This window comes from Gobio gobio, assembly GCF_949357685.1.
Source record: "Gobio gobio genome assembly, chromosome: 19".
Lineage (NCBI taxonomy): Eukaryota > Metazoa > Chordata > Actinopteri > Cypriniformes > Gobionidae > Gobio > Gobio gobio.
The window spans coordinates 4,840,080-4,859,874 of NC_137112.1; the positions used below are offsets into that span (position 1 = coordinate 4,840,080).

Consider the following 19,795-nt stretch of genomic DNA (forward strand, 5'->3'; position numbering starts at 1 on the left):
CCAGAGAATGGGTCGTTAAATGTTAATGTTAAATGTTATTAATGTTAGTGTTAGCCATTGGGTTAAATGTTTGCTTGAAACAACCCAATCGCTGAGTTAAAACAACCCAATTGCTGGGTTAGTCCATTTTCAACCCAACAATTGGGTTGTTTTAACCCAGTGAATGGGTTGTTTTAACCCAGCAATTAGGTTGTTTTAACCCAGTGAATGGGTCGTTAAATGTTAATGTTAAATGTCGTTAATGTTAGTGTTAGCCATTGGGTTAAATGTTTGCTTAAAACAACCCAATCGCTGGGTTAAAACAACCCAATTGCTGGGTTAGTCCATTTTCAACCAAACTTGGGTTGTTTTTAACCCAGCATTTTTTAGAGTGTTGATGTGACAGTCAGCTGATGCGAGCTTGACTAACCTGACCTGCCAGAATTTTCTCTCTCTGTCTCTCTGATAGAACTATTAATGCCCCTATTATGCTATTTTAAAGTTCCTAGTTTTGTTTTGGAGTTTCCTACAATAGGTTTACAAGTACAAAAATACTTTAATTTTCTCATAATATATATTACACATCATTTCTTTTCTCACAGTGTCTGAAACTGTTCGATCAAGGATTCGGTTTCTCTAAACCCCGCCTTTCCGAGAGCCTCCTCTGCTCTGATTGGTCAGACGGGCCCAGTCTGTTGTGATTGGTCGACTGCTTACAGCGTGTCGTAAACCAAACGCTATTAGCATATCTGATTAGTCACAAACCTATGCAGGTTCAGCAAGAAGTGAGACTGGAGTTAGTACTGTCAAGTATTTCTAAACTTTAGACTTGTAATTGAGTTTTGTTCCACCATATTGAAGGGGAGATCAACTGAGAAATAAAATTTTCCTTGAGCTTTTGACATGAGGTTATACTATAAGAATATCCTGTACGTTTCAGAATTTAAAAATTCCTTGTTAGTCCAAACACAGCTTTTATTGAAACATGCCTATAATAGATGGGTGAAAGAGCGCCTCTGCAGAAGAAGATCGACGCCTACTTCATCATTGTAACTTTGGCCCCGCCCACTGGAGTGTTAGTGAGATGACGAGGAGAGACGAACAGACTAAAAATAACATTCCCTTCCAAAGGATCCTAATGCTAGGAATGTGCTTGTTTATTTTCATCAATGTGAATGTCTCAGCTGAGCATTATTTATTTGTATTCGCTACATCTCACTGTGGATTCTTTGGTAAATCAGGCGGAATTTCAGCATTTACAGACGTTTCCGATATGGACTCGACAGTAATGCCACAACATGTGAGTAACCGTGTTCATTCTAATGCCTGATCTGAGACCAGTGGTTTCTGACATGATTCATGTACAGTCAGATGTTCTTCGTCTGTGTCTCTTAGTAGATGATTATGGTTATTTAAACTGTGATTAAATTATATATAAGAACGCTCCCTTTACAATCGCTGGAGCTGTCAATCAAACAGTGTGAGTTTATCAGTGACTGAGTTCTGGACTCGCACCAAAACTCCCGTTATAATCAACACATCTCTTATTTACATCGTGTCTGCACTGTTAGTTATTATCAAAGCATTCGAGATCAGTGCATTCATGTGCTCAACATGTCTGTGATCGGCTACAATGCTCACCACTGCAACCTTTCATTCCACCATCTGAATATAATGCCATAGATCTGAATATAATGCCATAGATCTGAATATAATGCCATTGATCTGAATATAATGCCATAGATCTGAATATAATGCCATAGATCTGAATATAATGCCATAGATCTGAATATAATGCCATAGATCTGAATATAATGCTATAAACACTTTTCACGATTAGATAACCTTGAGAGCTGTAATGGTAAAAATGTGACAAAAGTTTTCTGGAAAGTTTCACTTGTAATATTAACTGTTTCATCATAGACTGTAAAAAATTATGGGCATAGTGTCCGTGACGTCACCCATAGGATTCTGAAGAGCAGTTTTGAAGCATAAAGTCGGGTCGAGCCGGCCGTCGCCATCTTGTCAGCGCGTCACTCCCGAATGACAGAAAATGGGCAAAGAGGCGGGACGTGGGCGGAGCTGAAGTGACGCAATGACTAACAGACAGCAGACAAACGGCAATCCACCTGTCACTCAAAGTGGCCACGCCCTTAATTATGCAGAACTTTAAGGCTTTCATATAATGTAAACGAATGAGTTATAAAATAACTCACCCCCCTCACAGTCGTCATGAAGGGCAAAATTAGCCGTATAGACCAAAACCACAATTTGTCCCAGACTGTAAACATGTGTTCTTCTGCTGTAAAGTTGGCCATTTTAACATGAGCTCAGTGAGAGTCTGCTCCTTCTGGAGTCTGCCTCTAGTGGCCAGTCCATGAACTGCAGTTTAAGTCACTTCCGTATTGGCTTCAAGAGAAACTACGGGAGGTTGCCGCTTGTATTTCATATGCAAAGATGTTAGCCAATCACAGCAGTGGGAGTTTATAATGAAGTCTCACAGCAGACACGCCCCTTCCAACAGGATTCTAAATTATGACAGTTTACTAAATTACGCTCCTAAATTATGACAGTTTTTAATGTAAAAATCATACTAGGTTATAAGTGAGCAGGAAACATTACGCAGTTCATGACCTCTTTAAATGCCGAGACTTTAATCAAAAGAAAAAGGAGAGAATATTCCACAAGCATCTCATGTTCACCTTCTCGTCCGCTGACGTTCCCTCCTCCAGGTTGTTGAGGGCGTTCTCCACGCGAGCCAGCCGGCCGGACAGCGACAGCAGCAGACTGACCACTTTATCCAGGTCTCCCACAAACATGCGGAACTTCTCCAGCTCGTTGGGTTTGCAGATGGTCTGCACGATGGCCTCAACTTCCTCTCCCAGAAGGTTATTATCCTGCACGTCCTCCTGCAGGCTCTCACGCGCCTCTCGCAGCACCTGCAGCTTCTCACTTAAGCTGTCAATCAACTCTTGCTGCAGACGCACAGACATGACACATTTTACAGAGTTATCCCTTCAAAAATGTTTTTGAAACATTCTGCAACTAATATAATTATAGCCCGCAACTTGTCTTTCGAAAATCATATTTCATATGTGACAAGAACGGCATTTTTCCACCTTAGAAACATTGCTAAGCTACGTAACATGCTATCTATTTCTGATGCAGAAAAGTTAGTTCATGCATTCATGACCTCGAGACTAGATTACTGTAATGCTTTATTAGCTGGTTGTCCTGCATCATCAATAAACAAGCTACAGTTAGTCCAAAACGCAGCTGCTAGAGTTCTTACTAGGTCAAGAAAATATGATCATATAACACTAATTTTATCATCTCTACACTGGTTACCTATTAAGTTCCGTATCAATTACAAAGTATTGCTACTGACCTATAAAGCCCTAAATGGTTTAGCTCCAGTGTATTTAATGGATCTTCTATCGCCCTACAATCCATCGCGCTCTTTAAGATCACTAAACTCGAGGCTTCTGGTCATTCCTAGGATATCTAAGTCCACTAAAGGAGGGAGGGCATTTTCACATTTAGCTCCTAAACTCTGGAATAGTCTTCCTGATATTGTTCGAGGTTCAGACTCGCTGTCCCAGTTTAAAACTAGATTAAAGATGCATCTCTTAAGCCAAGCTTTCACATTATAAATACCTTTTATACTACAGTTAAATCGGATCAAAAACATTAATATTCTGAACAGCAGCTATGCTAATTATTTCCCATCTGCTTGTCTGTTGTTATCTCGGGACACTAGTTTGTTTGGACACCCTGATTGTTTAACTTTTTCTAAAATTTTTCTTTAACATTCTCTCTCTAACATTTTTCAATGTACATTTATGAAATGCACTTTCTGTGAAGCTGCTTTGAAACAATGTGTATTGTGAAAAGCGCTATACAAATACATTTGTTTGAATTGAATTGAATATAGCGTGACATTTTACACACATAGTGTGACTTATCTGTGTGTTTTTTTTTCTCAACAGTGCAAAAGTGTCATTTTTCTGTCCTCATTGAAAGCACGATGTTGAATGAGTAAATCCAAGCAACCTTGTACCTTCTTGTTGGACAGGTCATAATCCAGCTCGTCCTCTGAATCCTGCTCCTCCATGTGCTCCTGCATGTCCTTCATCTTTATCAGCAGCTCTGCTTTCGGTGCAGACGTGCTGTAATATGACGAACTGCTCACCAACGACACGGACGAAGACAAACTGTCAAAAATCAAAAATCAGAAATCAAACATTCATGGGTCACTCAAGAGGATGGATCTGGGCAAAATCACCAGGTAAATATAGTTTAATAGCTCTCAAATGTAACAGATTTAGATTTACATTGTACTTGTTATACTGTATGCGTGTGTGACTGTGTGTGTGATGGGTAGGGGTAGTGTGTGTGTGTGTGTGTGTGTGTGATGGGTAGGTTTAGGGGTAGGGGTAGTGTGTGTGTGTGTGTGTGTGTGTGTGTGTGTGTGTGTGTGTGTGTGTGTGTGTGTGTGTGTGTGTGTGTGTGTGTGTGTGTGATGGGTAGGTTTACGGGTAGGGGTAGTGTGTGTGTGTGTGTGATGGGTAGGTTTAGGGGTAGGGGTAGTGTGTGTGTGTGTGTGTGTGTGTGTGATGGGTAGGTTTAGGGGTAGGGGTAGTGTGTGTGTGTGTGTGTGTGATGGGTAGGGGTAGTGTGTGTGTGTGTGTGTGTGTGTGTGATGGGTAGGTTTAGGGGTAGGGGTAGTGTGTGTGTGTGTGTGTGTGTGTGTGATGGGTAGGGGTAGTGTGTTTGTGTGTGTGTGTGTGTGTGTGTGTGTATGAGATGGGTAGGTTTAGAGGTAGGGGTAGTGTGTGTGTGGGTGTGATGGGTAGGGGTAGTGTGTGTGTGTGTGTGTGTGTGTGTGTGTGTGATGGGTAGGTTTAGGGGTAGTGTGTGTGTGTGTGTGTGTGTGTGTGTGTGTGTGTGTGTGTGTGTGTGTGTGTGTGTGTGTGTGTGTGTGTGTGTGTGTGTGATGGGTAGGTTTACGGGTAGGGGTAGTGTGTGTGTGTGTGTGTGTGTGTGATGGGTAGGTTTAGGGGTAGGGGTAGTGTGTGTGTGTGTGTGTGTGTGTGTGTGTGATGGGTAGGTTTACGGGTAGGGGTAGTGTGTGTGTGTGTGTGATGGGTAGGGGTAGTGTGTGTGTGTGTGTGTGTGTGTGTGTGTGTGTGTGTGTGATGGGTAGGTTTAGGGGTAGGGGTAGTGTGTGTGTGTGTGTGTGTGTGTGTGTGTGTGTGTGTGTGTGTGATGGGTAGGGGTAGTGTGTTTGTGTGTGTGTGTGTGTGTGTGTGTGTGTGTGTGTGTGTGTGTGTGTGTGTGAGATGGGTAGGTTTAGAGGTAGGGGTAGTGTGTGTGTGGGTGTGATGGGTAGGGGTAGTGTGTGTGTGTGTGTGTGTGTGTGTGTGTGATGGGTAGGTTTAGGGGTAGTGTGTGTGTGTGTGTGTGTGTGTGTGTGTGTGTGTGTGTGTGATGGGTAGGTTTAGGGGTAGGGGTAGTGTGAGTGTGTGTGTGTGATGGGTAGGTTTAGGGGTAGGGGTAGTGTGTGTGTGTGTGTGTGTGTGTGTGTGTTTGTGTGTGTGATGGGTAGGTTTAGGGGCAGGGGCAGTGTGTGTGTGTGTGTGTGTGTGTGTGTGTGTGTGATGGGTAGGTTTAGGGGTAGGGGTAGTGTGTGTGTGTGTGTGTGTGTGTGTGTGTGTGTGTGTGTGTGTGTGTGTGTGTGTGTGTGTGTGTGTGTGTGTGTGTGTGTGTGTGTGTGATGGGTAGGTTTAGGGGCAGGGGCAGTGTGTGTGTGTGATGGGTAGGTTTAGGGGCAGGGGCAGTGTGTGTGTGTGATGGGTAGGTTTAGGGGCAGGGGCAGTGTAAGGTGATAGAATGTACAATTTGTACAGTATAAACACCATTACGTCTATGGAATGTCCTCAGATAGCAAAACAAACCTGTGTGTGTGTGTGTGTATCAGTAGAGGGCAGTGGTGTACAGGTTTTCACTCTAAAGATAACTGATCTAATCCTTCAAATGACTAAAAGAACAAACACTGTAACTCCAGTTGAACAGCTGATGGTCAAAACATTTACGTATTGCTGCTTATGACAAAACAACTGAGAAATGACAAAACAGGAATGTCACATTTTGCTCACAAACCTGTCAAGAACATCATCTGGCTCATATTCCCCCCGCTATTTAAAAAAAAATGCTAAATGCTCTTTACCATAACAAATAATGTTACTAAATAATTGGACCCACTTTATATTAGGTGGCCTTAACTACTATGTACTAACATTTGAATTAATAATTTGATACAATGCACTTATTGTGTACATACATGTTTTTACATTGTACTTACATTTAAAAAAATACCTGCATGTAATTACATCTGTAATTAATTTCTGTAGTTACATTTGTAATTACACAGTTGGCACTTCCCTTACACCAAACCCTACCCTTAAACTTACCCATACCACCACACCTGTCCCTAATCCTACCCGTATCCCACCTTAATATCAGCAAAAGTGTTTTGCAATACAATTTGAACACAGTAAGTACATTGTACTTATTTTTTGATGTAAGTACATAGTAGTTAAGGACACCTAATATAAAGTGGGACCAAATAATTTAATTTACATAGCATGAAGAAATGATGAATTTAAATCAGCACAACATGTATTGTACTGAGAATCGCATATAATGAGGATCTGATATCACCAATCATTACAAAAAAATGAAAACATTAACCAAAAAAACCATCTAGATGCATCAGGTAATGATGAGATTTTGCATTTCAGTATTTGAGGAAAATTGAGGAAAAATGTCATGAAAGTCACAATATAAATATAAAATTATTTTGGTAACACTTAAGGTGACAGTTACTACTACTTACTCCAACAATAGCAGTAAATTATGCATAATTACAAGTAGCTAACTAAACCAAACCCTATTATAGTAAATACAGTTCATGTAGTTAATTAATATTACTTAGTACTTATATGAGTAAGTACAATAAAGAAAATAAATAAAGTGTAACCATTCTTTTTTTTTTCTCTTTAGATTTTCAGGTGAAATGTGACCTGGGCATGTTTGTGTGGCAATCACCCCTCTATCTCAAACAGTACCTCTGCAGTGTATTTTTGGGAGACGTCTGTTTGGAGAGCGCTTTCCTCCTCTGGAGCTGCTCGCCCTGTGGAAATATTCCCTCCATCAGATCCATGGTAGTCTTCATCTTACTCTGATCCAAGATGTCCACCAGACTCTTGTCCTTCCCCATGATATCTCTGGCCAGCTCCTCTCGCTTCAGGTCCTCCTCCGAGTGTTCGGTCAAACCGTTGCTTCTCGCCGGCTCCGTGTTTTCTAGTACCGTCTTGTCGTTCTGATGTTCTGTGTTTTTGACGGGATCTGGCCGGGTGTAGGCGATAAACAGCGACTTAGATTTCTCTGGAGAATCTGTTTTTTTTATCTGGCCAGTTTTAGGCAGCTCGAAGCCTCCTGATGATTCGCCATGTTGCAGATAGTTTCTGTTTTCTCTCTCTGAACCGTTTTCTGCACAGATGATCTGTATGGGGACCTTCCGCCCAGCAGTGTTTGGCTCTGATGTTTCCTCCGTCTTACTACTACAATAGGGGACAAGTTAGACACGAGTTAGAAATGGTGACTTTTGTTCTAGGCAAAATTCCAATAATGATGACCCTAAATGGCAGATGCATCATCCTGACCAGTGTTGGGGGTAACACATTAGAAGTAACTTGAGTTACGTAATCAGATTACTTTTTCAAGTAACTAGTAAAGTAACGCATTACTTTTCAAATTTACAACAAAATATCTGAGTTACTTTTTCACATTTATTTGACTGACAGCTCTCCTGCCCCCATGTTGAGAAAAATCGAGAGTAAGTGCAGAGGCGTGTGTGTAAACATGAGGGTTATTGTAGTTCCAGACTACATGTGAACATTAATTCATCTCACTTGCACAATAAAAATTCAGTACTCCTCAAAATGAATCAAATGTGTCAAATGCAAAATCCGAGTACTATGCAAACCTCAAATATAAAAATGTTAAATAAAACAAATATTTTAATGAATTTAATCTACCTTTATTGACTAATGTCTTGCTGCCGACCTTCGATGATTCAGTTAACCCATGAGCAAATATTACTAGAGTTTTATTTGTAAAACTTTTTTCTCCTGCGTCCTATTCTTCCATTATCCAGAATGGCAGCACATTTTTACCTCAGCTTATTATTTCAATTTTGGTATGAAGAGGTCTTTACATTTGCACAAAAAAATGACTTTTTTTGCTATTAAAAAACAAAACAAAAAAACAAGCCCAGCCCAGGTGAGAAAAAGTAACGCAAAAGTAAAGTAACGCATTACTTTTCTTACAAAAGTAACTAAGTAACTCAATTAGTTACTTTTTAAGGGAGTAACGCAATATTGTAATGCATTATATTCAAAGTAACTTTCCCCAACACTGGTCCTGACCACAGCCTATTATCAGTTTCTAATACTCTAGTTACCTGCATGGATCCTTTTTCTGCACAGTTGCAGGTGGTTCATCTGTGAGCCTCTGTGGATAGAACTGAGGAGACGGAGAACGGGATCTGCTGGCTGAGGTTACCGTCAGGTCAGCGTTCTGCTTGGGAGAGGAACGAGCTAAAAGATGTGGCTCAGTGTCGGATCTCTGGTCATCCTCTGGTGCAGCGGTCAGGCGTACGTCTATCTCCAGATGTTCTGCAGGACAGGGCGAAGTAGAGAGTCTCCGGGGCCCTTGAGTTGGCTCAGGAGAAGAGGTCTGGGAGGCTCTGGAAGGGCACATGGCATCCGGCTGTTTGGGTTGGGCGGACCTCTGCAGTTCAGAACCTTTGTTTTTAGGAAGCGGTTGCTCTGACATGGGAACCTGGAGATGATGTGAAGAGAGAGTTGCCGGCTGCCTGGTGTCAGGTTTGGGTCTATGGTTAGAGGCGAGAGGCGCAGCGACACTTTCCAGAACGTTCAGTGTAATGGGCTCGGAGATGTTGAGTGGACTGTGCTCCCTTTCGGATACTCTGTGAAATAGAAATTACAATAAAATACACATTATCAGTGTGTACTAGGGGTGTAACGGTACATGTTTTCATGTCAAACCGTCACGATTCGATGCATACAATCAGTCCCAGGCAATTCACACTCTAATCCAGAAGGGGCGCTCTCTTATCTGTATGGCCATAGTTTTTTAAGTTGTTTCTACTGTTATAATGAGACAAAATCATTTGGTGTTGTGTCGTGGGAGTCTCACTACAGTCCAGTGATGAAATACGCGTGTCCTGGAAATGGGAAGCCGGTAGGAGCCGCTTCACTCGCTAGTAGGCAGATGTAGATGGCACTTTTTCTTCTCGCTCATCTTTCTGTGAAAGCGTAATATTGAACTTTGTGTATCCGCCATTTAGCCTAGAAATCTAGACGCACCCTTGCGGCAGCAAATCTAATTTGCAGCCGGGTCGTCTAGCAACTCTCCGTTGGCTTGCGAGCTGGAAAAACCAAACTCTGCTCAGGCCAATCACATCATGTATTGAGTCGGTGGGCGGGCTTAACATAATGACGGCAGAGTTGTGGCGGTTCCGCATGCTACTTGTAAACAAAGAAGCTGGCGAACAGCGGTCTTTCGAATCGGCTTTGGTCGCGACTCTGGAAGACTTGGAGTTAAAGGGTTAGTTCACCCAAAAATGAAAATTCTGTCATTAATGACTTCCTCTCATGTCGTTCGACACCCGCAAGACCTTGTACTTGGACTTTGTAACGACGTCTTTAGTACCTTTTATGGGTCTTGAGAGTGAACCGTGCATTGTGCCAATGGAGGCCTTTCTGAGCCATCGGATTTCAACTAAAATATCTTCATTTGTGTTCCGAAGATGAACGGAGGTCTTACGGGTGTCGAACGACATGAGGGTAAGTAATTAATGACAGAATTTTCATTTTTGGGTGAACAAACCCTTTAAGCTTTTCTTTGAGAAAAGAACAAAGTACGGCACTGAAGTCATTCTTAAGAAAGGAAGATGTGTTCAGAGTTTTCCCGACCGTATACTATCAACTAGATCCGCTTCACCCTCTTCGTTGCTCTGGTTGGTTGTAGCGCTATCCTATTGTGTGCAGAGGGAATTTGAAAGACAACCGTTTATCCTGTCCCTCGGATTGAGCCCTGCCAATGGTGTGTTCCCAGATCCAACATCTTGATGGCTTGTCAGGCTATCCGCCAATGTCATCGCATGTTAATGAACTCTCACGTGAAAAGAATATGACATTGTAGGCTACACACAACACATTAATCAAATCAATATGTTTGAGCATATTGACAATACCGCACAGCATTGATCAATCTATCGAGTAGGCTGTGTGTCCACCAAAGCGTTTTTTGGGCTCTTAAGAGCGTTTTTGTTTTTTTCAGTTGAGGCGCTTTGCTTGCTATGAATCGGAATATCCGTGGAAGTGTAACTAGTTTCTCATTTCACATAGAGTTTGTTTCTGTATAAAAATGTCGATACAATGTAAAGTATTTGCTCCGGATCTTGTTTTAGATCATTTTGTTCCGTTATTATGCTGGTTGTTGTCATCTGTTGACGTTGTACAAGCAGAATGTGGCAGTTGGTCGGCGCTGTATTTGTCCCGCCCCTCCTCCACTGTTATTGGACGGCTGGGTAAAAAGTGACAGTGATGAGCGCTGCATTTTACCTAAAGTTACCCAAAATTATTCAAATCTCTGCGACCGGTAAAAAAGATGAGATAGACGCCACGTTACGCTCCTGCCGTTTTAAAAACGTGGCGCTCCCACTGAAAACAATTGGGAAAAAACGCTTTGGTGGAAACGCAGACTTAGAGTAACAAATCATCAATTCCTTAATTTTGGGGGAATAATCTGGGGGGGGGGCTGTAAATGTACCGAACTCGTATCGAACAGTGACCCCAAAACCAAGGTACATACTGAATTGTGACTTCTGTGTACCGTTACACCCCTAGTATGTACATTATCAGATATATAGGCCCTTAGTTGTCGCTGAACACCTAGATAAGACAAGAAAGCCTAACCTGGTTATTTGGGTCTCCTGTTGGTCCTTGGCTTCAGGCTGAGATTCCACAGGAGACTTTCTGGGTGGCAGAGGGATTTTCTGAAAGGAATGTGGATCCGTTAACACAGATGCCGAAGATTCTTCTACCTGAAGGACAGACTAGCCCTTCTTAAAGATCATATTACCCATCTTGATCCACAAACTACTTACAACTATTACCAAACAATACAACTTCTCAATCATCTACTTCTGCAGAGAAAACATGGTGTATCTAATGAAATGTGGACCATATTGAATTATAAACCTCATGAAGGTGACCAAAAACATTATCAACATCATGACAAAACAAATAATCTTGTCCTTACCTGTCCGTAGAAGTCAGCAGAAGGGGAGGAACGGGATCTTTCATGAACACACACTGTGCTGTTGGATTCCTCCAAGCCTGAGTCCAGGATGTTTTCAGCTGAACGGTATCTTCCCGTGGTTCTTCTTTCCACTGGCTTTTTCTGCATGTTCCATGTAGCCTCATATTCAGCAAACGTACCGAGACGTTGTTGCTCCTCTGTATTAAGGTCGGAATGGCTTGATTTGCTTTGTTTTAAGGGAGCTTGATGGATGCTTGCACAGTCTCCAGTTAATCTAGTCTTTCTCTCATTGGGACTGAGCAGGAGCTGCTTGGAAATGGGCTTTTGGAGAACGGGTTTGCAGGAACCTTCAAAGAACTTATATCGGTCAGCAAAGGACCCAGCTGCTTTACCCTCAACCCCTACTTCATTGATCTTGTCCGGTTCAGAGAAGGAATGTATCTTTTTATCCATGGGAAACCGTTTACGACCTCCAATGCGGGTGACCTGCCCATGAACAGGCACAGGTTTTTTGGGAGGTTGACCCGATGTAGCTTCGTTCCCAGGAAGCTCCAGGTCCCTCCTCATAAATGACGTGGCCTTCAGAACTTTGGCTTGGGCTTCTTTCAGATGATCCTTGTAAGTGTTGGTGAAGGAACCATCAGAAGACGATGTGGAGGTCTCATTGGACTTCCAGATGTCAGAGTCCTCCTCAACTTCACTTGAGCAAGTCAAGGTAGCGGCACTTCTACTTTTCTGAAGCTGGGCCTTCTTCTGTTGGATCTCGTTGCGTAGAGTTGTGGCGTAGCGGTCACTCCGTCTTCCCTGTTTACCACCGATGGGTTCAGGTGATTCTTGACCACCTTCATTAGCTGTTGGGATCATTTTTTCTGCCATCTTCTTGCTCTCCTGGGTCAAAGAGTGCAACATGGGGGTCTTGTGTGGACAGATCTTGTGATCCTCCTTGCTGATCCACGGATTGTCCTGGTGTTGAGTGGACATAGGGTTCTTCTGCTCCAGCTGTTTTTTTGGTACGTGCCTGGAAGGCTGTGGCTTAACCACATCTTTCTTCTTTTGAGTCTCTCTTTCCCCAGAGCTGGACTTTGAAATCAGATAATTTGGTACAGGGGACGTGGCTTGAGATGCATGACTGATGGCCTGTTTGCTGTAACCGTTGGAGCTCTTGTTCTCAGGTGGATTGAGTTGGGGATACTTTGCCTTCACAGCCTTTTGAGAACCAACAAAGCTTCTGTCCGTGGCACCTTGGGTGGTTCCCGTTTCAGACCTTCTTTCGTCTCCTATCCAACTCTGCGTAGATGATTCCAGGGATGGCTGCTGGGCAGTTATGCAGTAGTAACGGAAATGAGCCTGGCCCTCATAGTTGGGGTCAAAGGCTGTACTGGTTCTGGCTTGGTTGCGACAACCAGCATTGGTGGGCAAATCTTGAAGGCTTCGGTAGTAGCTCCCAACGCTCTGGATCTTTGGTGAGCATGTAGCGTTAGGATACACAGAAAAGGGACTATCATCGCTGTGCTGTCTCTGATGCTGAAGCTCGTAAGTAAATGGGTTCTGCCCTTGTCTTACATCAGTGCTTGATAGGGAAAAGGGTTTGGTAGGGTTTAGCTGATCTGGGTAGTCGTTAACCGAAAGATACGGCTGAAGAAAGTCCTTCTTTGGAGGTGGGTTGTAGCTGTGTCTCGCTTCATGTCCTCGTTCGCCGTCCACAGCTCTGCAGTGAGGTTTCTGATGTGGATAAACAGATAGTCCTTCAGGGAACGATCCCACCAAGCTCTTCTCATGAACTCTGGTGGCAGTGAAACTATCACTACGCAAGGGAGGTGGAGGAGCTTGAATGGTGGACTTGTTCTCAGGAATATGCCACACAGGTCTATGGTTGGATCTCCCAGCGGAGGAGAATTTGGGGCTAGCTTGCTCCTCTACACTGGGACTTACTCGTCCCCCGTTGCCCATCGGGATCTGCAGGTATCTGTGGCAGTCATTGGGAACTCCAGGATCGTTGGGAATGCCTCTGTAAAACATCCCTTCTGTGGAAGCAACACCTCGAGATGCACTGTGGTCAGTTGTTCCTGATGAAAACAATGGGTGATCTTCTCCACCGTTGGGTTTGCTTGACGGCTGCTCTTTTGAGAAAGCGTGAGGTGAGGGCTCTATGCTTTCCACATTTCCCACTGAGCTGAACTGGCAGGACACTTGTCGCAGATTGGTCTGTCCCCAACAGCTGGTGGAGTCTTTTGTGGGTGACCTGGTAGAATACAAAGAAAATAAATGATGTTGACTGAGATTAATTTATATTGATTGCATGCAAACCCTCAGAATCTCACCCTGCATCATATTTTGTCTGCCAAGCGGGGTCAGGTACAGGACTGGGTTCAGATTTAAGGCTGTGTGTGGTGGGGTTATCTGTGGATTTAGCGGAGTGCCACGAATGAGGTCTACATGATTCATTCCTCCTGAAAAGAATATTTAAATTGTTAAATTTCCTGTTTAAACTACTTTAGAAATTGAAACCGTATTTTGTACATAATTATAGCCCACAACAGGATATAAATAAGTACAGATGCGATTTTAAAACAGGGAAATAGTAATAAATAAATATGAACAATTGAGAATTTTTTTTATTAAAGGGTTAGTTCACCCCAAAATGAAAATTCTGTCATTAATTACTTACCCTCATGAAGCTTCGAAGCGTTATGAATCAGTGAGTCGATTCAGCAGTTTGGATTGCCAAAGTCACGCGATTTCAGCAGTTTGGCGGTTTGACACGCGATCCGAATCATGATTTGACTGATTCATAACGCTTCGAAGCTTCATGATGCCGTGTTTTGAAATCGTCATCACTATGTAAGTCGTTATTTAGGGTTTTTTTTGCGCACAAAAACTATTCTCGTCACTCCATAAAGTTATTGTAGAACCACTGTAGTGAGATGGACTTTGTAACGACATCTTTAGTACCTTGAGAGTGTAAAGTGCCATTGAGCCAATGGAGGCCTTTCAGAGCCATCAGATTTCAACTAAAATATCTTTATTTGTGTTCTGAAGATGAACGGAGGACTTACGGGTGTCGAACGACATGAGGGGAAGTAATTAATGACAGAATTTTCATTTTTGGGTGAACTAACCCTTTAATAAACAATGAATAAAATAATGCATATTATGTAAATCTACATATCTACAAATTATTATAAGTCAACATTTTCACTTCAGATATGCAAATTATTATTTGTTTGTCCAATTGCCCAATGTGTATAAAAAAGCATTTATTTTTGTTAAAAAGATCATAAAATAAAACAAATTAATAATAATAGTAAAAATAATAATAAATAAAAATAATGTGATATATAAAAATATATACAAGTAGTAAAAAACTCAAAAAGGCTTAACCTATAAATGTTAAGTCTCTCCTGAACAACATAAATAAATTATAGATTCACTTTTTAAAGTTTTTAATTTTAAAGTTGAGTAAAATTGAGTTTTTACATGAAAAATGCAACAATTTTTTAATTGATTTTAATTTGTTGTTTATTTACTATTATTTACTTTTTATATCACTTTTTTTCTTCTCTTTTTATTTTCATATATATATATATATATATATATATATATATATATATATATATATATATATATATATATATATATATATATATATATATATATATATATATATATATATATATATATATATATATATATATTGTTGTGCTTGTTTGTAATGTGAAGCGCTTTGAGAAAGCAACTTTTAAAGGCGCTATACAAAATAAATGTATTATTATTATTATTATTATTATTATTAATTATGCAAATTTAAACTGAAAGTCCATGATCCAAATCATTAACTAAAACACAGGACAGGATTTGAGAGATTGAATATGCCCATTAGTCACAGGGTTATTATGATTGTTAACTAAACCCATAAAAAAAAAAAACATGACCTGAATTTAATGAAAATATTACAAATGTCATTTCTTATTTTATTTCAGCTTGGTTGCCAAGGCAACATTTAAAAAATTGGAATACATGTGCAAAATTATTTTTGTATAAATGATTAAAAAAAATTAAATGCAAAACATTTGAAATAAAACATACTATAAATGTTAAAGCTGCTGTCCGTAACTTTTTTTTGTGTTCAATATTTACAAAAAATTATATAATGAGAATGTACAAAATGATCCCATTTTCCAATCCGTGTTTTTGTCTTACCCTGAATCATTATGGTACACTTATAAGTGTTTATAATGGGAATATTTCAGGCCGGTCTGGTAGGAAACGCAGCAGATGAGCACAGTCCCTGCGTGACTCGCCATAGACATAAACAGAGAGAAGTAGCTCCGGCTGCAATGTTCTCCCACAAGACGCATGCATTAACCGCTAGAACGCTAAAAGTTACGGACTGCAGCTTTAAAGGAAAAATCAGGAATATTTCTACTCTAAGGCATCCACTCTAGGAGCTGTGAAAAACATCATTCTTTTGCAGAATATATATATCATGATAACTCATTTAGTCACACAAGACGTACCCTTTGAAGCGATTTTTCCTGAAATGCATGTGAGGTGGAAAAGGAGGAGATAAAATCAGATCAAGACAAATTGTGTAAGAAACATTTTTGACAAACGGCCGGCACTCATCAACAAGAGCAGGAGACACTGAGGAGTCCTCACAGGTTCTACAGAAGCCAGTGAAACTGACAGCACGATAATAAGCTTAAGCGTATAATCCCGTCTTGCACGTGAACAGCACAGCTACAGCTAAGACGCCACATGGCACAGGATGTGATACTCGGGTCTGGCAGGGGCATATGGGGCGATGGGTGATGATAACTACAGGGTCATACAGGGCTGGGGGTCACAAGACAAAGGCCAACAGCTCCACAATACCTCATAGAACTTCTCAAAATCTTGGTGAGAAAGTTCCTGGCCACGTGTACTTCACTTTCTGCAGGCATTGTCTGCGTTACAATATCCACCATTTTAATCTTCCTGCGCAACAAGGGCGAGAAAACACAGCATATACTGTATATCAACTGTCCATTGGTGTAAAAAAGATCATACAATAAAATGATTATAAATAAAAATAATACAAATAATAAATACATTGTTCGATGTTTTTGTCATTTTCATTATTACAAAAAAAATAGATCTATTAAGTTTTAGTTTATTTAAGTTTAGTTATTTTAGTGCTTCAACGTAAACGAAACATTAATTGGTAATATTTTTTGTTTATATTTATTTACTTAATACTTGTATATATTTGTTCCAAAATGTGTTTTTTTTTTACATTTTATTTAAATATATTATATATTTTTTTTATTAAATGTTTTTTAATTTGTATTACCAACCAACCAACTAACTACCTAACCAACTAACTAACTAACTAACCAACCAACTAACTACCTAACCAACTAACCGCCTAACCAACCAACCAACCAACCAACTAACTACCCAACCAACCAACCAACCAACTAACTACCCAACCAACCAACAAACAAACAAACAAACAAACAAACCACCTACCTACCTAACCAACCAACCAACCAACCAACCAACCAACCAACCAACCAACCAACCAACCAACCAACCAACTAACTACCTAACCAACCAACAAACAAACAAACAAACAAACAAACAAACAAACCAACAAACCAACCAACCAACCACCTACCTACCTAACCAACCAACCAACTAACTAACTACCTAACCAACCAACTAACTACCTAACAAACTAACTAACCAACCAACCAACCAACCAACCAACCAACCAACAAACAAACAAACAAACAAACAAACAAACTAACTAACTAACTAACTAACTAACTAACTAACCAAAACTACTACCTATCCAACTAAATATTAACAATTAACAACTAAAAATAAATATTAACAATTCATATTAACATATGATTGCCCATTGTTGTGAAAAAAAACATTAATTTGTGTTAAAATGACAAATAAATATATAAGTAAAATAAATAATAAATAAAATAATAAATACAAATTAAAAACAAAAAAAAATTCATAAAAACAAATAAAATGTATAGAAATAAATAAAAACATTTAAAATGTTGGTATAAATACAAATTATTAAATACACAAATAAATATAAACAAACAAATATTACCAATTCATGTTTAGTTTAAGTTGAAGCTAACTAAAACTTAAATAAATTAAAACTTAATAGATTTATTAAAAAACAAAAAAAATGACAAAAACGTACAACATTTAAAAAATGTACTTTGATATAAAAACAGAAAACATAAAATTCAAATTAAATTCTAAATATTAACAAAAACTCTAATAGTACATAAATGATCCTTAGTCACCATAAAGCTGCCATAGACTGCCAATATTACATATTATAATGAGTGTGTCCCATCATGACTCCTAATGATAGCAGAAAGCCAGAATGCTTGATTTACAGTGGGCTCAGGGTAACCGGAGTAAAGCCCTGTTTCCGGATGGACGGGGTCACCATATGCCGGACGAACAACAGAGCAGAAACTGCATGTGGTAAACGGGAGCTTAGCCTTTCAATCTGCCACAAAGGAAGATGAGTAGCTACGCATTCTCTCAATCTGTCGTCTGTCTGAGAGGACAATCCATCACGTCAGTTCACTGCCCATATGCAGCATCAACACTTATGTGGAGTTCATCACTTGTGCTAAATTCAGTCTGGCATTAGGTTGTTGTTACAGAAATGTTCAATATTCATGTGGTTCATCTAATCAGATCAAAAGATGAGTAAAAACACAACATCTTTGGAAATTGTCAAGGAGACAGAAAATCATCCTTGAGTCGAGAGAAACGTCTCAGACACTTTAAAAAAAACACTTTTTTGTATCATATATTTTGGTAATTAGATTAGGTATCATTCGGAAGCTTACGAACTCATCCTGTGAAACCCGTTTTGAAATCGGATGTTGCGTTACCATGGAAACGACACTTTCTAGCAGGCTCCTCCCCTAGTGGGCGGCGTCATGTTTCATATCACAACATTTATTTTAACAACTTTATAATTACAACATTTTCTAATCTTGACAAAACGCATATCGTCGGAAAGGTCTGAGTCTCAAGGTTCCATATTTGTTGACTGTTTTGTGATGGAAGTGATATTTGGACAGAAATTCAATCAATGTAATGTGGATGACACACGGTGGCTATTTTTGGTACAGCGCCTAAACAAAATCTCATGGGAACTTCAATTTTTGTGATATCAACTTCAAATTTGGAACATTATCACTTTGATTTTGTAGTAATTTTATAGTACATTTGTTTGGTAAAATATATATTTTATATAAAATAAAAAATATTTAGTACAGTCCTTTTCATTTACAGTAAATTCAAACTTCCATAACCTTTTCATACTTTCATATTTTGAATTGCTTTCATGTCACCAATAATTTGCAGAGGGTCTTCTTTAAAACAAGACCAAACTTAGGTATTTATTCCATTACAGCCATTTAAGTTTGGATAGTGCATTTTCATGTCTATTCTCAAAAAGGGCGGTAACAGTTAAGGGGTTAAACACTTTTCAATTTAGGCATATATTTTAAGGGATGCACAGATTTTGGCCAATACAATAAGCTATAATTCTTAAAATTAAAAAGCCGATAACCAATATATGGGCCGATAAATCTAAATCCAAATTTTCATATAATTTTGAGAGCCTGATAAAAAAACAAAAGTCTCTCCATTAAAAGCCATGTCTCAAGCATGTTCTCATTATCATTTTATGCATTGAACTGTATTTTCCTTTCCAAAGTGATTCCAATCATATTTCAAACAATTCAAAACCATCATGGCGAACAGTGCATATCTGAAGCTTATTTATCGGCTTTAACATTAAATATATCGTCCGATACCAATCCGGTGGCCAATCGTGCATCCTTAATATATTTTCAGCTTGCATTTGCACAAGACCCACCAACTTTTTACGATCAATGATATTGGACCCACTCACTTTTATCATCTCTAATTCATGTCTGTTCACCTACCCCTAACCGATAAACACTTATTTTTAACCCTTAAATGCCCTTTTTAGACATCGACCTTCTTAGTATTCCTCAATCAATCCATTTTAAACAATATAACAAGCAAAAAATAATAAATTATATTAAAATATAATTGAATGCCTGTTTTTCCACTAGTTTTTTGTCAAAATTGTTTTGGGTCGCTAACGACCCAAGGTGTGTAAGATTGTACGTATTTTATCTTCTGCACAATAATAAATGAATCTATAATGACGAAATAACTGCAATTCACCTTTATTCCACAAGGTGGCAATGTCTGATACACAATGATGAAGTGACGTTTCACTCATAGTTACCTCAGACAGAAAACTACACAATAATAATTATAATCTTCAAAACTTGAAATGGCTCAGCGATTTACTGCAGAGCAAGTACTG

The 19,795-nt window shown here is 39.6% G+C and overlaps 2 protein-coding genes across 3 annotated transcripts in view; one reads left to right on the forward strand and one right to left on the reverse strand.

Moving 5' to 3' along the window:
• The window catches only part of traf3ip2b (TRAF3 interacting protein 2b), a 1,379,907-nt gene that overhangs the window by 98,524 nt on the left and 1,261,588 nt on the right, over positions 1–19,795 (forward strand). The gene's annotated exons all lie outside the window — the stretch shown is intronic.
• shroom2b (shroom family member 2b) overlaps positions 1–19,795 on the reverse strand; it is a 55,953-nt gene that overhangs the window by 2,129 nt on the left and 34,029 nt on the right. The window contains exons 2-9 of one of the 2 annotated variants that reach the window (XR_013818556.1): positions 16,270–16,371; positions 15,912–15,929; positions 11,395–13,636; positions 11,049–11,128; positions 8,507–9,034; positions 7,110–7,604; positions 4,040–4,193; positions 2,682–2,954 (exon numbers count right to left, since the gene is read on the reverse strand). Coding sequence is in view for 1 of the 2 variants with exons in the window: in XM_079844349.1 (XP_079700475.1) it covers positions 2,682–2,954; positions 4,040–4,193; positions 7,110–7,604; positions 8,507–9,034; positions 11,049–11,128; positions 11,395–13,636; positions 13,716–13,844 (3,901 nt within the window). In the remaining variant the exon portion in view is untranslated. Of the gene's footprint in view, positions 1–2,681; positions 2,955–4,039; positions 4,194–7,109; positions 7,605–8,506; positions 9,035–11,048; positions 11,129–11,394; positions 13,637–13,715; positions 13,845–15,911; positions 15,930–16,269; positions 16,372–19,795 lie in introns of both variants that reach the window. The other variant, XM_079844349.1, reaches the window with a different exon arrangement.